We start from the raw sequence: 16,913 nt of genomic DNA on the forward strand, positions 1-16,913 counted from the left end.
GTTATTAGAGCTTCCACTTCCACCTGTCCCTTTCCTGTAGATAATGTAATACACAACACACAAGCTCTTCTCTGGCTGCGCTGCATTTCGAGCCATAACGATTGACACTTATAAGGCGCTAAGGGCTGCAGATTTACGTTCTGGAGAACAGGAAGCACAAGCATCCAATATGAAAATGGATCACAGCAATAAAGATGCTTTCAGGCATCCAATCTGAGCAAAACAATCAGAATTCCAGGAAGTGCAAATCAAGCCTTGATGCCGGTGTTGATGCTGTTGCGGAGGCTGGGATGGCATGGCCTGAAGGAGTTTCATTGAATAATACATCACAGTGAACGGCGAAGTATAGTGATCAATAAGCCTGGGGACACACTGTATGTCAGCCAGGATTGGCTCCCTGGAAGCCTGGATCTAAAGCTTGCTCTGGTTTTAGGATGATAACTTTCAAATCAACTTATCCTCAGAGAATTGCTTATGGATTCAAGAAGCGAAGTGTTCAGTGATCGAATCAAACTGGAAAAGTCAAGTGAAAGTCAAAACCAAGAAGTTAGAGAGCTCAAAGCTTTACAGTTTGCTTTAGTGTCATCACTGTCTGTGATTCTGCTTAACACATCATCAAAGATTTATTCATGTCAGCCAGTTTACTGAGGTGTTCTATGTGAGAATGGCAGCCCTTATCAGCACAGATAAAGGTAGAAAATGTTTGATTAGTAAACTAGGACATTAATATTTAAGTACAACTCATGTTGCTCCAGAGCCTTGTTTCATCAACATATAATATTTGAAAATGCGCGGTGTGGCGGCTGCGCTGAGAGGACCAAGGAGAGTAAGGTGGGGTTAAGAAGTGGGCGACAGCGACATACTGGAACTTACAGCAACACAAACATGGAGAGCAGAGCAGTCCCACTGAGGATAGTTTTGCAATCGTAAATGGTGGAGGATTTCTCTCTAAAGTTTTGACAAGACACAGAGGAAATAAGGGAAAGAGAGGAAGGTTCTGTGGAGTCAAGCAACCCTGATTAGTACCATTTGGCTCCGAGGTGCCGTGTGGCGGCTCCTTCTTCCCACATGTAGTGATTCTAGTGGAGACCGTCAATAAATATGTAACCCTTAATATAAACAAAAATGTCTAGAGGCATTAACACATTTAGACTAAACGGACACTTATTTTCTCCAATTTTGATACATTTTATAATTTTTTAAATATGATTTAGAGAAAAATAATTATTTTACTAGGCTGGTGAGTGATGCAGACTTTTTTTTAATCCAATTTACTATTTTTTTTTATATTGTCTTAATTAAGAAAAATAAAAAAAATAAAATATATTTTCTTTTAATTAAGAAAACTCCTGCTACCCAGGGTAGAGCTACTGCTATCGATTTTCTATGTAACCTGGCATACCCAGTTACCCAGTAGTAACCCTGTTTAAACCTGAGGAGGCAACAGACAGATTTATACACAAAAGCCTGATTTCAATAAGTTTGCAGTAGATTGTCAAATAATACCCAGTTCAGATGATTATAAGACATCTGTATAAACGGCTCTTTGAAAAGATACAACTTTAAATTTGACAATTTTTACGGTATTACACAGACTTTATGCATTGTTAAGATAGCTCAAAACAAAAAAGTTCATGATAATAAATCTGAAAATGATACATGATTTCTATGTTTATTTGTTTATTTTTTTCCACATAATTAAAACAAAAAATGATATAAGAAAGAGAAAGTTTGTAGTAGAAACCTAAACAGGCTTACTGTTTTTATAGAGCTAGACACAAATGAACCAGTTATTCTTTCAGAGCTCAAGTTGATAAACAAAATCTTCAAAATCATATTTTTTCATTGAAAGAAATATCACTTTCTGCCAATTGATCATGTTATATATACCAATCAACCATAACAATGCAAATTAAACCACTTTTAGTTTGTAATTATCAAATATTTAAAGTTCAGTTTAAGTGCATAACAAAATAAAGTATTTCTTCAACAGATTTACTGTTGGTATTGTAATTTAGTTACACTTTACAATTTACATTTTGAAAGCAAAATAATTGTCAGTTTTATTGCAGTAATCTGCATACTCAATCCATAATTTTGCTCCATATCTAAAAAAAATTAAATCAAATGATATCTGAAAGTATTGTATTTGTATCCATCTCCTCTTATTGCTAAATATTAAATCCTGTAGCAAAGGAAGTCGCCTAATAAGTACTTAAGGGGGTATAAGTGGGTATGTACACTGTAGAAAACCTGAGACTCAAGACTCAACAGATGTAGAGAAGAGTACGCGGTTATTTTCGGAGCCCCAGATGACACTGAGCCACCATGGGAGAGCCACACTTTGATACTGTTGGATTTGAAAGGGTTTCTTTTTGATGTCACAGATTTACCAGAACATACAGTAGTAATCACCACAGCAGTGCTTCTCTCCTGCTGAAAGTGTCACATTTCTTCCATTTCACCCTCATAAGTTTGGACAGAGATATCAGAATAGTATGAAAAAAAAGTAGAGAGAGGTTTAACTAAAATTTGAGCACAGGACTGACTGTGTGTTCTTAAAAAAAATTAAATCACATGGCAACATTTTCAAGGGCATTCGAAAAGAGCAAAAAAAGAAACTGCTGGCTGTGGAGTATTTGTCCTGGCTTTTATGGTTATGCCATTAACAAGCAAACAATAAGAAAATTGGCCTTTTAGCCCAATTACTTCTAATGTTATGGTGTCCAGATTGCTTATTGTTGAGAATGGAATGCTAATGCTTCTTTTAAACAAGCCAACTTGTTTTTTTTCAATAAAAGTCCAGAGTAATTTACTTGTCTTTTATGCCATTTCTTACAATTATGCATTGTGCAGCCCTAAACCTGAGGTGCACTTTTTATTCCTCACCTTTATTTAATAAATAAGTAAGATGAGATATTTTGGTTATTTAACAGTCACATTTTTTATTATCGTCTACTTTTAAACAACACGTTGAGCATTTCCTGACCCCCCCGAAACCTAAAAAATAACATAGATCGTAAATACCCTTTAAAAAAGTTCGATCAGTTGAGCTCCTTATTTGATAAAATTAAACATGACTTTAAAAAGTTGCATGGCTACTTTAATGTACACTTTTAAAAAAATGTGCTTAGCGGAGAAAAGTATTCTGTAAATTGTGTTTAATAAATGTGTGCTGCTGTCAGCTTTGCTTTAGACATATTTTTAGGTGATCAAACCATCTACAATAATAAAAACACACTTAATCGTTTCGCAGAATATCTGGTTTTCATTATAATCTATTTGGACGTAGTTGGGAGTCAACTAGAGAAATTTTTATATATCAAACATGCATCATGCTAACATTTGAGCTCTTTTTACATATCCCAATAAACTTAGGCCAAAGTATAAACTTGTATATTCTATTTTCGTTTAGTCATTTGCAAAGTTTATACATTTGACTCAATATTCAGGTGATGTTTTATGAAAAAATATTGAAATGTTCTTCTTGATCTCAGGGTTTCCAAGGGAAAACTGGCCCACCTGGACCAGGAGGTGTTGTCGGGCCTCAGGTACGAGACTTTTCAAACATAGATTTATTTCTCATTTTTACTGTTATTATAAAAATATCACATTAGTGAAAGAGCTTTTATAAGACCAACAATTCCCACTTATAAATGTATTACTGGTTAACAACTTATTTTGAAGTTTTGATTCTAAAACCTTTTAAAATTTTCATTTAATAGTGTAGAGACAGCTATAATATAATTGACATATTAAGAGACGATCATTTAGATATTAAAAAGACAGAAATTAATTTAAATTTAAAATGCATAAACCATCTGAGCCCTGTTATGACAAGCTTTTAATTATTGCATTAGATAGAACCAATGAATGGGTCACATTGTTTGGTTGTTGTTGTTTTTGCATGTTGAACTAAAATTATTTATCTGAAAATGTAATCATCTAAGGGACCCACTGGTGAGACCGGTCCTGTTGGTGAGAGAGGACATCCCGGGCCCCCAGGCCCACCTGGAGAGCAAGGTCTTCCTGGAGCTGCTGGCAAGGAGGGAGCCAAGGTATGGTTGAAGTATAAAATGGTGAAAGAGGGCAGACAATAAAGATCCCCGTCTCTTTACATGTGAATACAAACCTTCGATTATGAAAAAAGCTAAAAGATTTTCCACCAGGAGGTGATGCCAGATGGGTGCTTTACAAGAAGATCAGACAAAAACATGTAGCCTAAAAATGTAACCACTCCTTGCCAGCTAGTCTATTACTGACTTTACATATTTTGAACGCTTTCAAAGACTTGTGCTCATTATCGTCATAAAAAGGCAAGAAGCTCCTGGATGGTTTGGATTACAGTCTAAGGATGCAGCATCCTGCAGAGATTTAATTCAGCCTAAATCAGAGCTCATCAATAGCAAGATTCTCACCTGTCCTTTCTGTTCAAGTAGCTGAGATATTCTCCCTCCCTGTCCTTCCCTGCTTGGCAATTTACAGCCCATTAGGAGCAGAGAGCTCCCATTTTGTAAAGCAGAGCGATGGCCAGCTCTAGACAAGCCCCTGATTCCTAGGACCATTCAGCATACCCCGCCCACCCCCGTCAGACCTTCTTTTTATTTTCTCCCTGTCTTCTCCAAGCGGACAGTTTAATCAAGTCAGTCGGCTAAGTCCAAACCCTCAGCTGCTCACCAGCTGCCTTTTCTCCCTCCGTTCTCAAACCTTTGCATCACTATGCTAGTGTAACTTTGAGGAGGCCTTGGCAGCCGAGAGCAAACCTTCTAATACCTCTCAAGTCCATCTGTCAACACACACAAAGACAGACCTGCATACAAACACAAAAAAGGCAATAATGGTTTTAGTGAAATAAGCCTTTATAATGTACGTTTTAATGTAAAACAGGATATCCCCTATATCCCAACTCATTTATGAATCTATAAGTACTTTACTACATCCAAATAAGCAAACCAAAGTGAATAAAAATCAAATCCTAATCATATATGACCTTTTTTCATTGGAGTAGAATATAAAAAAGCTTGTTAGAATATAAATAAAATAAATGAGAATGTATGTACACTAGAAAAAGAAACAGGTTATATCACTATTTTGCTTTAATGACAGTTCATTTCATTCATTTCAGTTTCTCCTAAATATTCATTGACTAAATGTTCACATCATGGCTGGGAAAACATTATTGGCTTCGACAGGGGCTCTTCATTGACTGTGTCGTAGCAGAGTTGATGAATAGAAAATCATACATGCTTCAGGTAAATGCGACTAATGGACCATTAGGGTTTGTTTGGGGCTTAAAAAAAAGGTGCGCTTCTATTCCTGGAGGAAAGCACAAAGCCATTAGTTGATACAAAGTCTAATGCACTGCTCTGTGTTTATACATAGACTGCCGAAATATAGAATCTGTGTAGACTTGATGATTCAGGTGAGCTCTGCTTTAGGAAAGTAGAGTTAGAAATACATCAGATATAAAAGGAAATATGGATAATATCAACAATAATTCAAAATGAAATAGAAAAATAAAGTAACATTAAACCAAAGCACGGTTGGATGAGATTCATTTGTCAGATGAAAATTACCTTTCGAAGAAAAACAGCTTTTTATATTGGGTTTTAAATCATGCTGTTGTTTTTTTTTATGAATATATAATGTATAATTGTAGTATATTCCAATGGAACTTTTAAAAGTAGAACTCATATTAATACAGGGAAAGAGCCATCTATTCTTTATATATATTTTTGTTCTTTTTCTATTTTTTTACTAGTCAAACATGTTAAGAATATATATTCTTAACATGTCTGCACTCAATTAAGCTGAAAGCTTAAATAATTTTTTTCTGAATTAAAGGAATAGTACACCCAAAACATGATTAGCCTTCATTTTCTACTCACCCCCATGCTGAACAACACTCTGGAGTACTTTTTTGATATCTCAAATGCATCTGGAGATCTGGGAGGCTTCTTGCTGTCTGCTGACATTCAAATAATGGAGGTCTATGGCGCCCGAGACAGAAAGGTCCATAAAAGTCCACAAAAAACGTGTCAATATTCCTCCATACTGCTCGTCCAATGTATTCCAAGTGTCCTGAGTGGGTAGCGTCCATAATTTACTCGAAATGAAGTCATTTAGAATGTTTTTAGAGCATAAACAGTAGTGTATAGGATTTCCTAAAAGCGCGTTCACGAGTCTACGAAACCGCGGCAGACCAAACCAGACAAAAGTGCGCATTCAGCTCGGCAAAGAACTCATGCTCTTCCTCAACACTGAAGTCCTCAGACATTTTTCTTTCGTTGTTTCTTTCTTTGCACAGGTAAACAGCACATTTCTTCTTCTACGCTTGCATTATCGGCAGAGCAGACGCTGAATGCGCACTTTCATCTGGTTTGGTCTGCCGCGGTTTCCGTAGACTCGTGAACGCGCTTTTAGGAAATCCTATACACTGCTGTTTATGCTCTAAAAACATTCTAAATGACTTCGTTTCGAGTAAATTTTGGACGCTACCCACTCAGGACACTTGGAATACATTGGACGAGCAGTATGGAGGAATATTGACACGTTTTTTGTGGACTTTTATGGACCTTTCTGTCTCGGTCACTATAGACCTCCATTATTTGAATGTCAGCAGACAGCAAGAAGCCTCCCAGATCTCCAGATGCATTTGAGATATCAAAAAAGTACTCCAGAGTGTTGTTCAGCATGGGGGTGAGTAGAAAATGAAGGCTAATCATGTTTTGGGTGTACTATTCCTTTAACAAATTGTTCAAACTTTTTATACCTTATAGTTGAGTCTACATGGATGTAGTCCTATTTACTTACCTCCTGAAACCTGTTTTCTTGAGGTTCTTGCAGTAGACATCTAAAATATTGCATAAAAACAAGAACAAGAAGATAATGTGTTTAAAAGATGAACAGTTTGTTAACATAAAAGCATCGGAAATACTCCTTTTTGTGTTTTGGGAAATTTATTTTAGGTTTCATTCATCTCATATTATATGCAGATGACCTTCAGTTATGTTACTCATTTATCTGATACGCATAAACTAAAACACTTAATTTACTACTTCTCTGTAGTGGAGCAGTGGTTTGGTGATAATAGCCTCCAGTTGAACTCAGGGAAAACCGAGACTCTTATTATTATTGGGAAGTGACGGCCTAGTGATTAGGGCATAGAGCATGGAATCCAGAGGTTCTGAATTCGAGCCCCACTCCCACAGACTGCCACTCTGGGTCTCTGAGCAAGACCCTTAACCCCACACTGCTCTGCATAATGCACAATGGCGCAGAGGTAAATTTGTCCAATGTGAGATTAATAAAGTTCAATTATTAACCCAGATACAGTAGTAGCCATTCAAAATGTCTCCACTTTCCTTGATGAGCCCTTGGCTGGTCCCCTACAATTCCCTTTTAAACATCAACATCTGTACTAAAATATGATCAGTGTCATGAGTTGTGGACATTAAGATCTGAAGAGAGGCACCATCTCCTGGCCAGACCCTGTAATTCAGTGAAAGGGTGTATTCAGATAAAAAAAAAAATATATATATATACAAGAGGGGGTCACTCCAGTGGCTGGAAGTTAGAGGGGATTTCGCTGGGATTTGGAGGGAAGTGGGCTGGCATTCGGCTGGCGTTTGACTGGGAAGGGCTACTGTAGTACCATCCCTGCGATTAAATAGCATATACACAGGAATAATGCCAACTTAAACACCAAAAAAGTGTGTGTATATATATATATATATATATATATATATATATATATATATATATATATATATATATATATATATATATATATATGGTTAATCGACTGACACCCAATTGCTGTTAAATTTACACCAGCCATTGTTAATTATCCAGTACTACTGGGTGTGGTTTTAACATTACAATAGGTTTGTGTTAAAATATACTGTTAAAATTCACACCAGTGTGGCGTCAATCCCAAAACCAAATATGTTTATTTATTTATTTTTTTTAGTTTTTTACGGCTTTAGTGGCTTGTTTTTTGTACACTGTGCTGACAGGACAGGGAGTGCGAGTGAGGGGGAGAGACAGGTGGTAAAGAACCACAGGTCAGATTTGAACCCGGGTGAAATAATACTTCCTTACTCATATAGAATTTTAGATAATCACATTTTTAAATTGAAAGATCCATTTGGGGTTTCACCTATCTCAATATCTTTACTGGACTTTATCAAAAGAAACTTTAAATGCTTTGAAACAACATAATAGCCTTTTAATTAGGAACCCAAGCATCTGATACCAACAGAATATTTGAGCCTCAAGCAAGAAATTTTTGTCCAAATAAATTTGTTCTTAAGTTGTATCTTTCTATTGGAATTATTTGAATGGTAATTGGAAATTGACATTTCTCTCACTTAGGCAGAGGTGGATCGTATCAAGTTTATGACTATCATTTAGGATCATTTGTTGAAATTAAGAACGTTTTATTGAATCCGATGTGGCGCATTAGTAAGACCCCATGGCAGGAGAAAAAATTTACAACAAGAATACCAAAATGTTGTTGCTTGAGACTCATTATGCGTTCTGTATGTGTGGGGATTTTTCTTAAGATTAGTGCACTTTAGTAGACATGCAAAATAATAATAATAAAAAAAAAAACTCTTCTTGTACACAACCGACTGATGTTTTTTCGTGTAATCACGCCCTCACAAGACGTGGCGCCTTGGCGGAAACCTTTTATTACAACCATGCAAGCAAAACAGCTTTAAATTTAAAACAATTCTATATCTTACATCACAAATCTAATCTGAAAAATTACCTCTTGTTTTTGCACCTAATTACAATACATAATTTATATCTGATCTGCATATTTAATTTCTATTCCAACATTTTATTTTTGCAAATCACAGCTGATTAGAATAAAACTGTTGACGTTGTACATCTTTGTGAACAATAACAAAAAAAATGGTTTCTATTTAGGGTGATCCTGGACCACAAGGCTCCTCTGGTAAAGACGGTCCCCCTGGCCTTCGGGGCTTCCCTGGAGAAAGAGGTCTACCTGGAGCAACGGTAAAAGCAAAATTTCACCTGAAGCTATTCATCATAGTTTCACTCTACATGCATTTGCTGGTAGAAAGCGATGGACCACAGCTACATAACAAATGAACCCACACCTATCTGGAGCTGTTCACTTCATTAGAAGCAACAGCTCTGGAATTCACTTGTAGCAATCAATCCAGTGAGAGGAAATCCAAAGTGACATCTTACAAATGAACAGGCAAGCTTCTGCACAGCTCCACTGCCACAGAATCTACGGCTCAAGCTGCTACAGTGGATAATGGGTCTTTTTCAGAAAATTTGGGGTTCGTTAGAGACTTATTTTGAAAAGTCTCCCCTGTTTAATTCAAGGACTTCTATTGTTTTCATTTGTCAGCGGCAGCATTTTGGAAGGAGTAGCATTTGTTTCTGCATTCATTATTTTGTAAATAAATTATTAAGTCAAAATGTTGGCAATTAGACTGGAGTGGCTGGGAATGGATATACTGTCAGGAAACAAAGTGTGTCCTCAAGGTCAGTAATACTCTGCAGGACAGCAGCACGCCTGATTGTTTTCTGCCATTGTAATTTAGCCCAGCACAGCGCCTCAGCTTGCAGACACTCATTACCCATACTGCCGTGTGCTGCTCTCTTGCTCAATGGCGAGCTGCACATAGAGACACACACGCATGAATGCATGTATGCAAGCGCACGTTGGACACAGAAAAAAATATAAGAAAACCCACCCATGCAGTGTTTTCTCCACAACGAAGAGAAAGGAATATGAATTGGAATTTTTTTACACCGATCTCACAAACAGTTTGATCGATCAACATTTGCATCCCTGCAGGGTTTTTTCCTTTCCCACTATAACCTCAGCATCCAGAGGCAGATATATAAAAACACGCCCTGAGAAAAAATAAGCTTTCTTAAATGAAACAAATATGGCAACATTTTCCATTGACTTCTAGCATCATTTTTTGGCTCTACTGGCCTTTATTTTGATTATTTTTTAAAGTATGCAGACAGGAAAGTGGGTGAAAAGAGCAGGCGGAGACATTTGTTAAAAGTCAGCATAGCCAGAACTCAAACCTGCAACAGCCGGTATATGGATCATGCCCTCTACCTCTACACCACAGCAGCACCCTAGTACTGTATAACATTATTAACTTAAAAAAAAAGTTATTTTATTTTTGTTTAAGTAAAACAGACACGTTTTGAAAATTACCAGTGTATTCTAGTTTTTTCAGTGTTTTTTTTATGTTACGTTGTTTAATTAATTTGTCCAAGTATTTTAATCACTTTGATGAAGTCAGCACCCTGTCTGTTTGAATCGCTTGGGAAGGTGCTAACTTCACATGAAAAACTTTCCAAAAATAAGTAAAAATTTCTTAAATTAAGTCTATTTACCCTTTAATTTCAGCAGGTAAATGAGGTAATTTGCCAAAAGAACGAGTATTTTTACTCTTAAAATAAGATAATTAGATAACAGTTACTCAAAATAAGACAATGCAATTGTGTTTTCTTATTTTAAATGTGAATTGTCTTGTTCCATTGGCAAAATGTGTCTTTTACCTCCTCAATACAAGAACAAATGCACTTATTTTAAGAAAATTAATTATCTAGATTTAGATTTTTTTTCCAGTGGTCTGAAGCCTTTGGTGCTGAAGCTGCAAAGACAGGATGACTTGCTAAAGAATCCTCTGTCTCAGTTTTATGTCTAACACAGTGCTACACAGGGTGTGTACCAGCAAGCACTGTTTCAACCAATAGGAAAATTCAACTGCATGAGCCACTGTTCAAATACTTAGGACAGCACTAGAATGACGAATTAAAAAAAAGAGAAAAAATAGCAGAAAAATGTATAAAGAAATTTAGCAAAATTAAAATGGAATTATACAGATGGATTTTATACTATTTAAAAAAGAAAATAATAGCTAATTTCATCACCTAATTGGCATAAATGGTAATGCTCTGATCCATCTTTTACAGAGAGGGATATTAAAGGGATAATGTGTTAGAATTACTTCCATCTAGTGGCAAAATGGGGTTTTCCATTCTACTGAAAACTATACCCTAGTGCGTCATTGCCTCCAAGACGTATTCCAGCAACAGTAGCCGCTGTGTGTTACAAAGCCTCGACAATGCAGATGTAATAGTACCATGCAGTAAATAAAATAATAAATAGAATAGAATAAAATATTAAAGAACCGGAACGAATGCAACAACACAGACACAGCAGTGAAAGTAATGTTTACATGTTGCAGTATCTGCGGTTGGTCCTTCCCAAAAAGTTCAAAAACGATCCACTCGACTTTGTTTCCAAGTTTGAAGGCGTTTCGCTTCCCATCCTGGAAGCTTTTCCGAAGTGCTTTTTTCAAATGACTATGACCTGGATGACTGAGAATCTTCACCAGCATATCTACGGTTGGCACAATGAAGGCAGACTGAGAGCCGATGTTATATCTGCACAAACTTTACTGTGACAAAAAGCTAGCATTTACCACCACTTTAAAAGCTACTTAACCCAAGTAAACCTACAGTTCTGAACCAACAAGATTATGTTTGCAGGATCTACTGTGACGCTTCCTGTGACAACGTGCAACACTGTATAATTAAAACAAATGGATAAGTTAGCTTTAGGCTAATTTAGGCAGTACAGTTCACTTACCTGTTAACATGGTAACTTCATCATCCCTTTTAAAATCTTAGCTCCTTCCACCTGGAGAAGGCCTTCCCTTATGATTATCCTCATATTTTAAATGTCTCTGCTTTTCTGTCTAAGTTGTCTTTTCGCTTTCATTGAGATGCTGTTGAATATGCATGGTCCTGCATCGTGCAAACGGGTGACCAGCCTTATGGATAAACTTATGAAAATGTACCTGATTATTAGTGGAGGTACTGATGCATCAATAATAACACATATTTAAATGCAGTCATCCATTTCAGGCAGTAAAAAAGAGAGATTGTTACACAATGTCACTTTAACAATAGCAAGATAGAAAGGGATTAAAAATGCTCTAAACCCGAATAAAACTAAAAATTAAGTCTATAAAATAAATTCAAGTTTTAAATAATATTTCACCTGAAGCACCGCTACATAAATCAGTCTTGGTATGTTATCAAATTCAACTTATATACAGTTAGGCACACACAGTAGATGAGGTATGTGTGGATTAAATTTAGAGAGGGATCTAATATAGTGCAACATTTTCAAAGGAAAAAACATCATGTTATGTTATATCCCACTTTTTAATCAAGGGGGAAGAGTGGAAACTTTGTGAATGTGTGACTAATTTTCCCTTCTAAATAGAAAAAGAAAAACTAGATAGCCAGGTATGTTGCTTTTTCGAAAAAAGAGTTGCTAGAGGTGTCTGAAAAGTCACAGAATATTATGTCTGCACATGCTTTAAATTTCTAGAAAAGCAACAAAAATATCAGATATATATTTTATCCATACCACTCAGATGTCATGTATTTAAAATATCCCCTAATTTAACGTGATAAAACTAATAGCTTTTAAACAAAGCCATGAAATAGAATCCTTACAAGCAATTCTCCTGGTTGCATCATATTCTCCTCGGTCTTGTTAGGTGTGGTCTGACTTCTAAATATATTTACATTTTTCTCTTTTTAAATTGTGAGTTTAACAAAATCATTGCTGAGTGAACTTTTTAAGTAGATTTCTGAAATTTCATTCAAACTTTCTTCTTAAGAAAACATGTTTTGTTGAAAAGTCTCTTTATTCAAAGCTATTGAATTCAAACCTGTTGAATGATATTTAGGGTGACAATTTTAACCTGCCTACTACTTATTTTGGACTCTTTGTTTGTGCCAGTGGTCTGCTAGAGGGGACATGTCAATAGTAATTCATGGATTTGTATGTGTGGGCTAAAAGCACTTCTTGCAGTAAACAGAGGCTGACAGTTGTAGCTCGACAGGCATTTAATGAAGCTTGTGCTGTGATGTGTGTGCAGATTGTAAACAGCGGCTGGTACAAATACATTTGTGTCTCTCTCCATTTCAGGGCCCGGCTGGTCTGAAGGGAGGAGAGGGGCCCCAGGGTCCACCTGGTCCTGTTGTAAGTACACTCATTTCCTGACAATATTGTGTTTTAATCTTTGTTGATACCTGTAAACAGTAGCTTTTTACACAAGTACAAATTGCTTCAAAGTTAAAGGTTGAGATTAAAAACTTTCTTTCGGATTAGTTTCCTGATATGGTCTCAAAGATCAAAGTGTGTTTTAATCAATCAGCTTTGATTTCTTAAGTTTTCAACCAAATCTGAACTGTATAGAGCATTTCTAGTCTTACTTAAGCCACTTTACACAAAAAAAATAATGCAACAATTTTTTGCATTTACATAATCATATTTAGTTACTTGAACATAATTGTTTTATGTCCAACCATGCTAACATGAGAAAATAATGTTAAAGTAACTAAATATGATTAGGTAGATGCCAAAATCTGCTGCATTATTTTTTTCAGTGTACGTACAGTACTTGCCATTAAAGATGTTGCTCAATGCATTGTCAACAAGTGGGTATGAGAGCCTGAACTCAAATTCACAGTCTTCTAAATGTAAATTAATCACTCTTACCACTGAGCCAGAGTCACCCTGTGAGCCGACATCCCACAGAGTGCAATAAACTATCACTCCCAAATGGAAGGAGTATGACAAGAGTGTAACAGTAGGAGAGCAATAGCCGAGGAAGCAGCCAGTCCATGCTAACTCTGGTTAAACTACAAAGATCTACAGATCAGTGTTCTGAATACCTATTGACATGCAAAATAGGTACGCTATGGTTAAATAAAGTCCATAAAGCTTGCTAAAAGTCATATGCTTTAGACCAGTGACTCCCAACCGGGGTACTTGTATCCCTAGTGGTCCGTGAGTGCATTGCAAGGGGGTACATGAAAATATTTTATTTGTTAGGTAGTAAAATAAAATGGGGATCTTCTCAACTTTCTGAGGAACCAGCTATAAAAATACAATCCTTTTTGAAACAGAAAATATGTTTTTCTTATATTTTTGACTTCACCTTTAGCTTTAACACGCATCAAAACCAAGCAGAGGAACAGACTGAATTTACAGAACAGCCTAGAATCAGCTTTTTTCCCCATATCTGACCTCATCAAAGGAGGCTCAGATGTGGCTCAGATCACCATGTAAAACAACTGGAGTGAGTGTAACTATAATTTTTGGTCAGTATTTTTCCCCAATTCCTCAAGGTTAAATGTGATTATATGGGAGTTACTCAGATAAACTCCAGTTTTATAAAGGAAGATTTATAGCGTGCCTTAATTTTGCATTGATTTTGATTCCCTACTAACATCTTGGTAACATATTTATATTGTTTTTAATTTGAGTTGGACATATAGCATGCCAAAGAATTAAATGGTCAAGTTAAAATAATAGATTTTTGTACATTACACTACATTCCATACTTTTGACTGGGGTACTTATGGTAAGAAAAAATGCCCAAAGAAACCACTGCTCTACACAACAACCATTTTGAAGAATGTGCAGAGCAACATTTAAGATTTTAGCATGGTTGGACAAAGGACATTTTGCACACCACATTGAACAACCTATACCCACTGTGCAGTATGGTGGCAGCATTGTGCTGTGGAGATGTCTATTCTCACGATAGACAGGAAATCTGTTTATTGGGAAACGAATAAAGCTCCATACAGAGCAATCCTGGTGGATAGCCTGTTAGATGCTGTTCCAGCAACATATCAATTTGAAGTTTGTGGTTGTAACTTATAAAAAGGTGAAAAGGTACAAGGGCTGTAAATACTCTGGCAAGGTACTTTGTGTAATTCTCATATAAATCACTGGTGCAGCGGTTGAGAACAGCATAAACATTTTTGAAATGCACTCAGTGATTTTTTTATGATTAACTTAAGAGGTTATTAAATGTACTGCAGTATTATTCTATGTATTCAGCAGCTCTTGCTCGAGCCATATATGCCATACATTCAAACTCATTAGCTCATATCCTCTTTAAAAGATCTAATATTTGTCTTGCAAAACCGTAGCATATTTCAGCAGGACTGTTTTCTCTCCCGACACACAAAATAACAATGCAAGCAAACAAATTTAGTCTCAGTGAAAGCAAGCAGCCATGAAGCATCCATATGCTGAGACAAAATATGGAATTAGCAAGGGAGTTCCTCAAGCACATTCATCCTGGGAAAGTATACATCCTCTTTTCTTTTTCAAATTTTCAGATGTAAATTTTTCCTTTTTTTTGTCAGGTTAGGTTGTTTTCTTTAATTCCTGGAAAATTACCCTTTTTTTGCTACGATAAATACGATATTTAATAAATGGTTGGATGGATAACACTTAATATCTATGATTTTACTTTCTATGTTTAAATGAACGCTGTATAAAACCACACAACAAGCAAAATTTTAATTTTGTGAAGTATAAAATACTAATTTTAATTATGGCCAGAGGTATTTTGCATATATAGACCCATCCTGTGAAAAATACAAAAGGTTGGTAGAACCAAGAGAAGTGTGTTAGCCATTATGTTTATGGATGAATGTGAACACTGACTTGCTGTATCTTCAGTAAATACAGCCGTCTGTTTGAGTTAAAAACAGCTTTCTCAGCTGCAGACACGCGCCCCTTAGAGCTACCAAGGCGTCCGCCCCCGGACAGCAGATAATGCCAACTGCATTATAAAAGAGCAGCAGCGTTTCATTAGAACTTAAAAGGCGCCTGTTATTGTGTGTTGCCTCTGCTGTTTTCTCACTTTCCTTTAAAGGGTTTGTTTATGTGTGCATTGATCCATTAGTGGAAGAACTCAGCGGGGTCTGCCAGGATCTTAATGGCAAAAGCTGTTGTTCAGTAAAACCAAGGCTTTATTTAATACAGTATTTTTTTTTTTGTCATGTCTTTCGTGATTGAAGGGTTCTCCTGGTGAAAGAGGTCAGGCTGGTCCAGCTGGCCCAATTGGTTTGTCTGGTAGACCTGGTCCTCAGGGTCCTCCAGGTCCTGCTGGGGAGAAAGGAGCTCCTGTGAGTATTTTCTTATTGAATTGATTTTAAACCAATGACCTTTAGCATCCGATTTTTTTAATACAAACATATTTTTTCTTCCAGGGCGAGAAAGGACCTCAAGGTCCAGCTGGCCGTGATGGTGTCCAAGGTCCTGTTGGTCTCCCTGGGCCCGCTGGACCCCAGGGCCCACCCGGAGAGGATGGTGACAAGGTTAGTATGCAACATCCACCTCTCTGACCTCATCGTCTTAGATGTTTCACATGCAGCCCCTTCCAATTAAAAGACATATCATTCAGTCTTTATAACCAAGTCAAAATCACAATGAATAGATATAAAACGGAAACACTGAGTTCCTCTTCTTGTGTTCTCTCAAGCTCCAAATCAGCTGTGACTTTACAGGTTTCATGTGCTCAAACTGAGGAATGAAAAATTAACTTCTCCTTGACTTTAACGACTATATCCAAACGTATCGGCTTTTTACGTCTGCTCTTTAGGGTTGTTTCTGATTTTGTTGACATTGAAAAAGGAGAAAAGTGGATGTGACATGGTGTTTCTGTGTGTGTTTCTCTTTTCTAGGGAGAGGCTGGAGAACCAGGACAAAAAGGAAGCAAGGGTGATAAGGGAGAGCAGGTGGGTTATGATAAGCACATGAATCCATATCTCTTTATACTATGCTGGCGGTGTGTTTCTATTGGATTCCTCCTCCTGGAACAGAATAAATCAAATTACTGTAAGAATTATGCTTTGACAGTTCAAATTTCAATCAAATCTATCTTTGTTATTATGTTGTGTAGTAAAAAGACATCTCTCATTGCAAAAAAATCATTCATCATAAAAAAAAAAACACAAATAAGATTGAGATGAAATCATCCATGAGATTTCTCAACTTTTCTCACTTTCCTCTC

General features: G+C 36.5%; 1 protein-coding gene across 8 annotated transcripts in view; it reads left to right on the plus strand.

The window, feature by feature from the left end:
* col11a1a (collagen, type XI, alpha 1a) overlaps nt 1-16,913 on the plus strand; it is a 121,921-nt gene that overhangs the window by 71,469 nt on the left and 33,539 nt on the right. For all 8 annotated transcript variants that reach the window (XM_038304255.1, XM_038304257.1, XM_038304254.1 and 5 more), the window contains 7 exons: nt 3,498-3,551; nt 3,951-4,058; nt 8,938-9,027; nt 13,022-13,075; nt 15,919-16,026; nt 16,111-16,218; nt 16,585-16,638. In XM_038304255.1, coding sequence (XP_038160183.1) covers nt 3,498-3,551; nt 3,951-4,058; nt 8,938-9,027; nt 13,022-13,075; nt 15,919-16,026; nt 16,111-16,218; nt 16,585-16,638 — 576 coding nt within the window. The remainder of the gene's footprint in view (nt 1-3,497; nt 3,552-3,950; nt 4,059-8,937; nt 9,028-13,021; nt 13,076-15,918; nt 16,027-16,110; nt 16,219-16,584; nt 16,639-16,913) is intronic.

This window comes from Cyprinodon tularosa, unplaced genomic scaffold (genome assembly GCF_016077235.1).
Source record: "Cyprinodon tularosa strain WSP-4 unplaced genomic scaffold, ASM1607723v1 ctg53, whole genome shotgun sequence".
Taxonomy (NCBI): domain Eukaryota; kingdom Metazoa; phylum Chordata; class Actinopteri; order Cyprinodontiformes; family Cyprinodontidae; genus Cyprinodon; species Cyprinodon tularosa.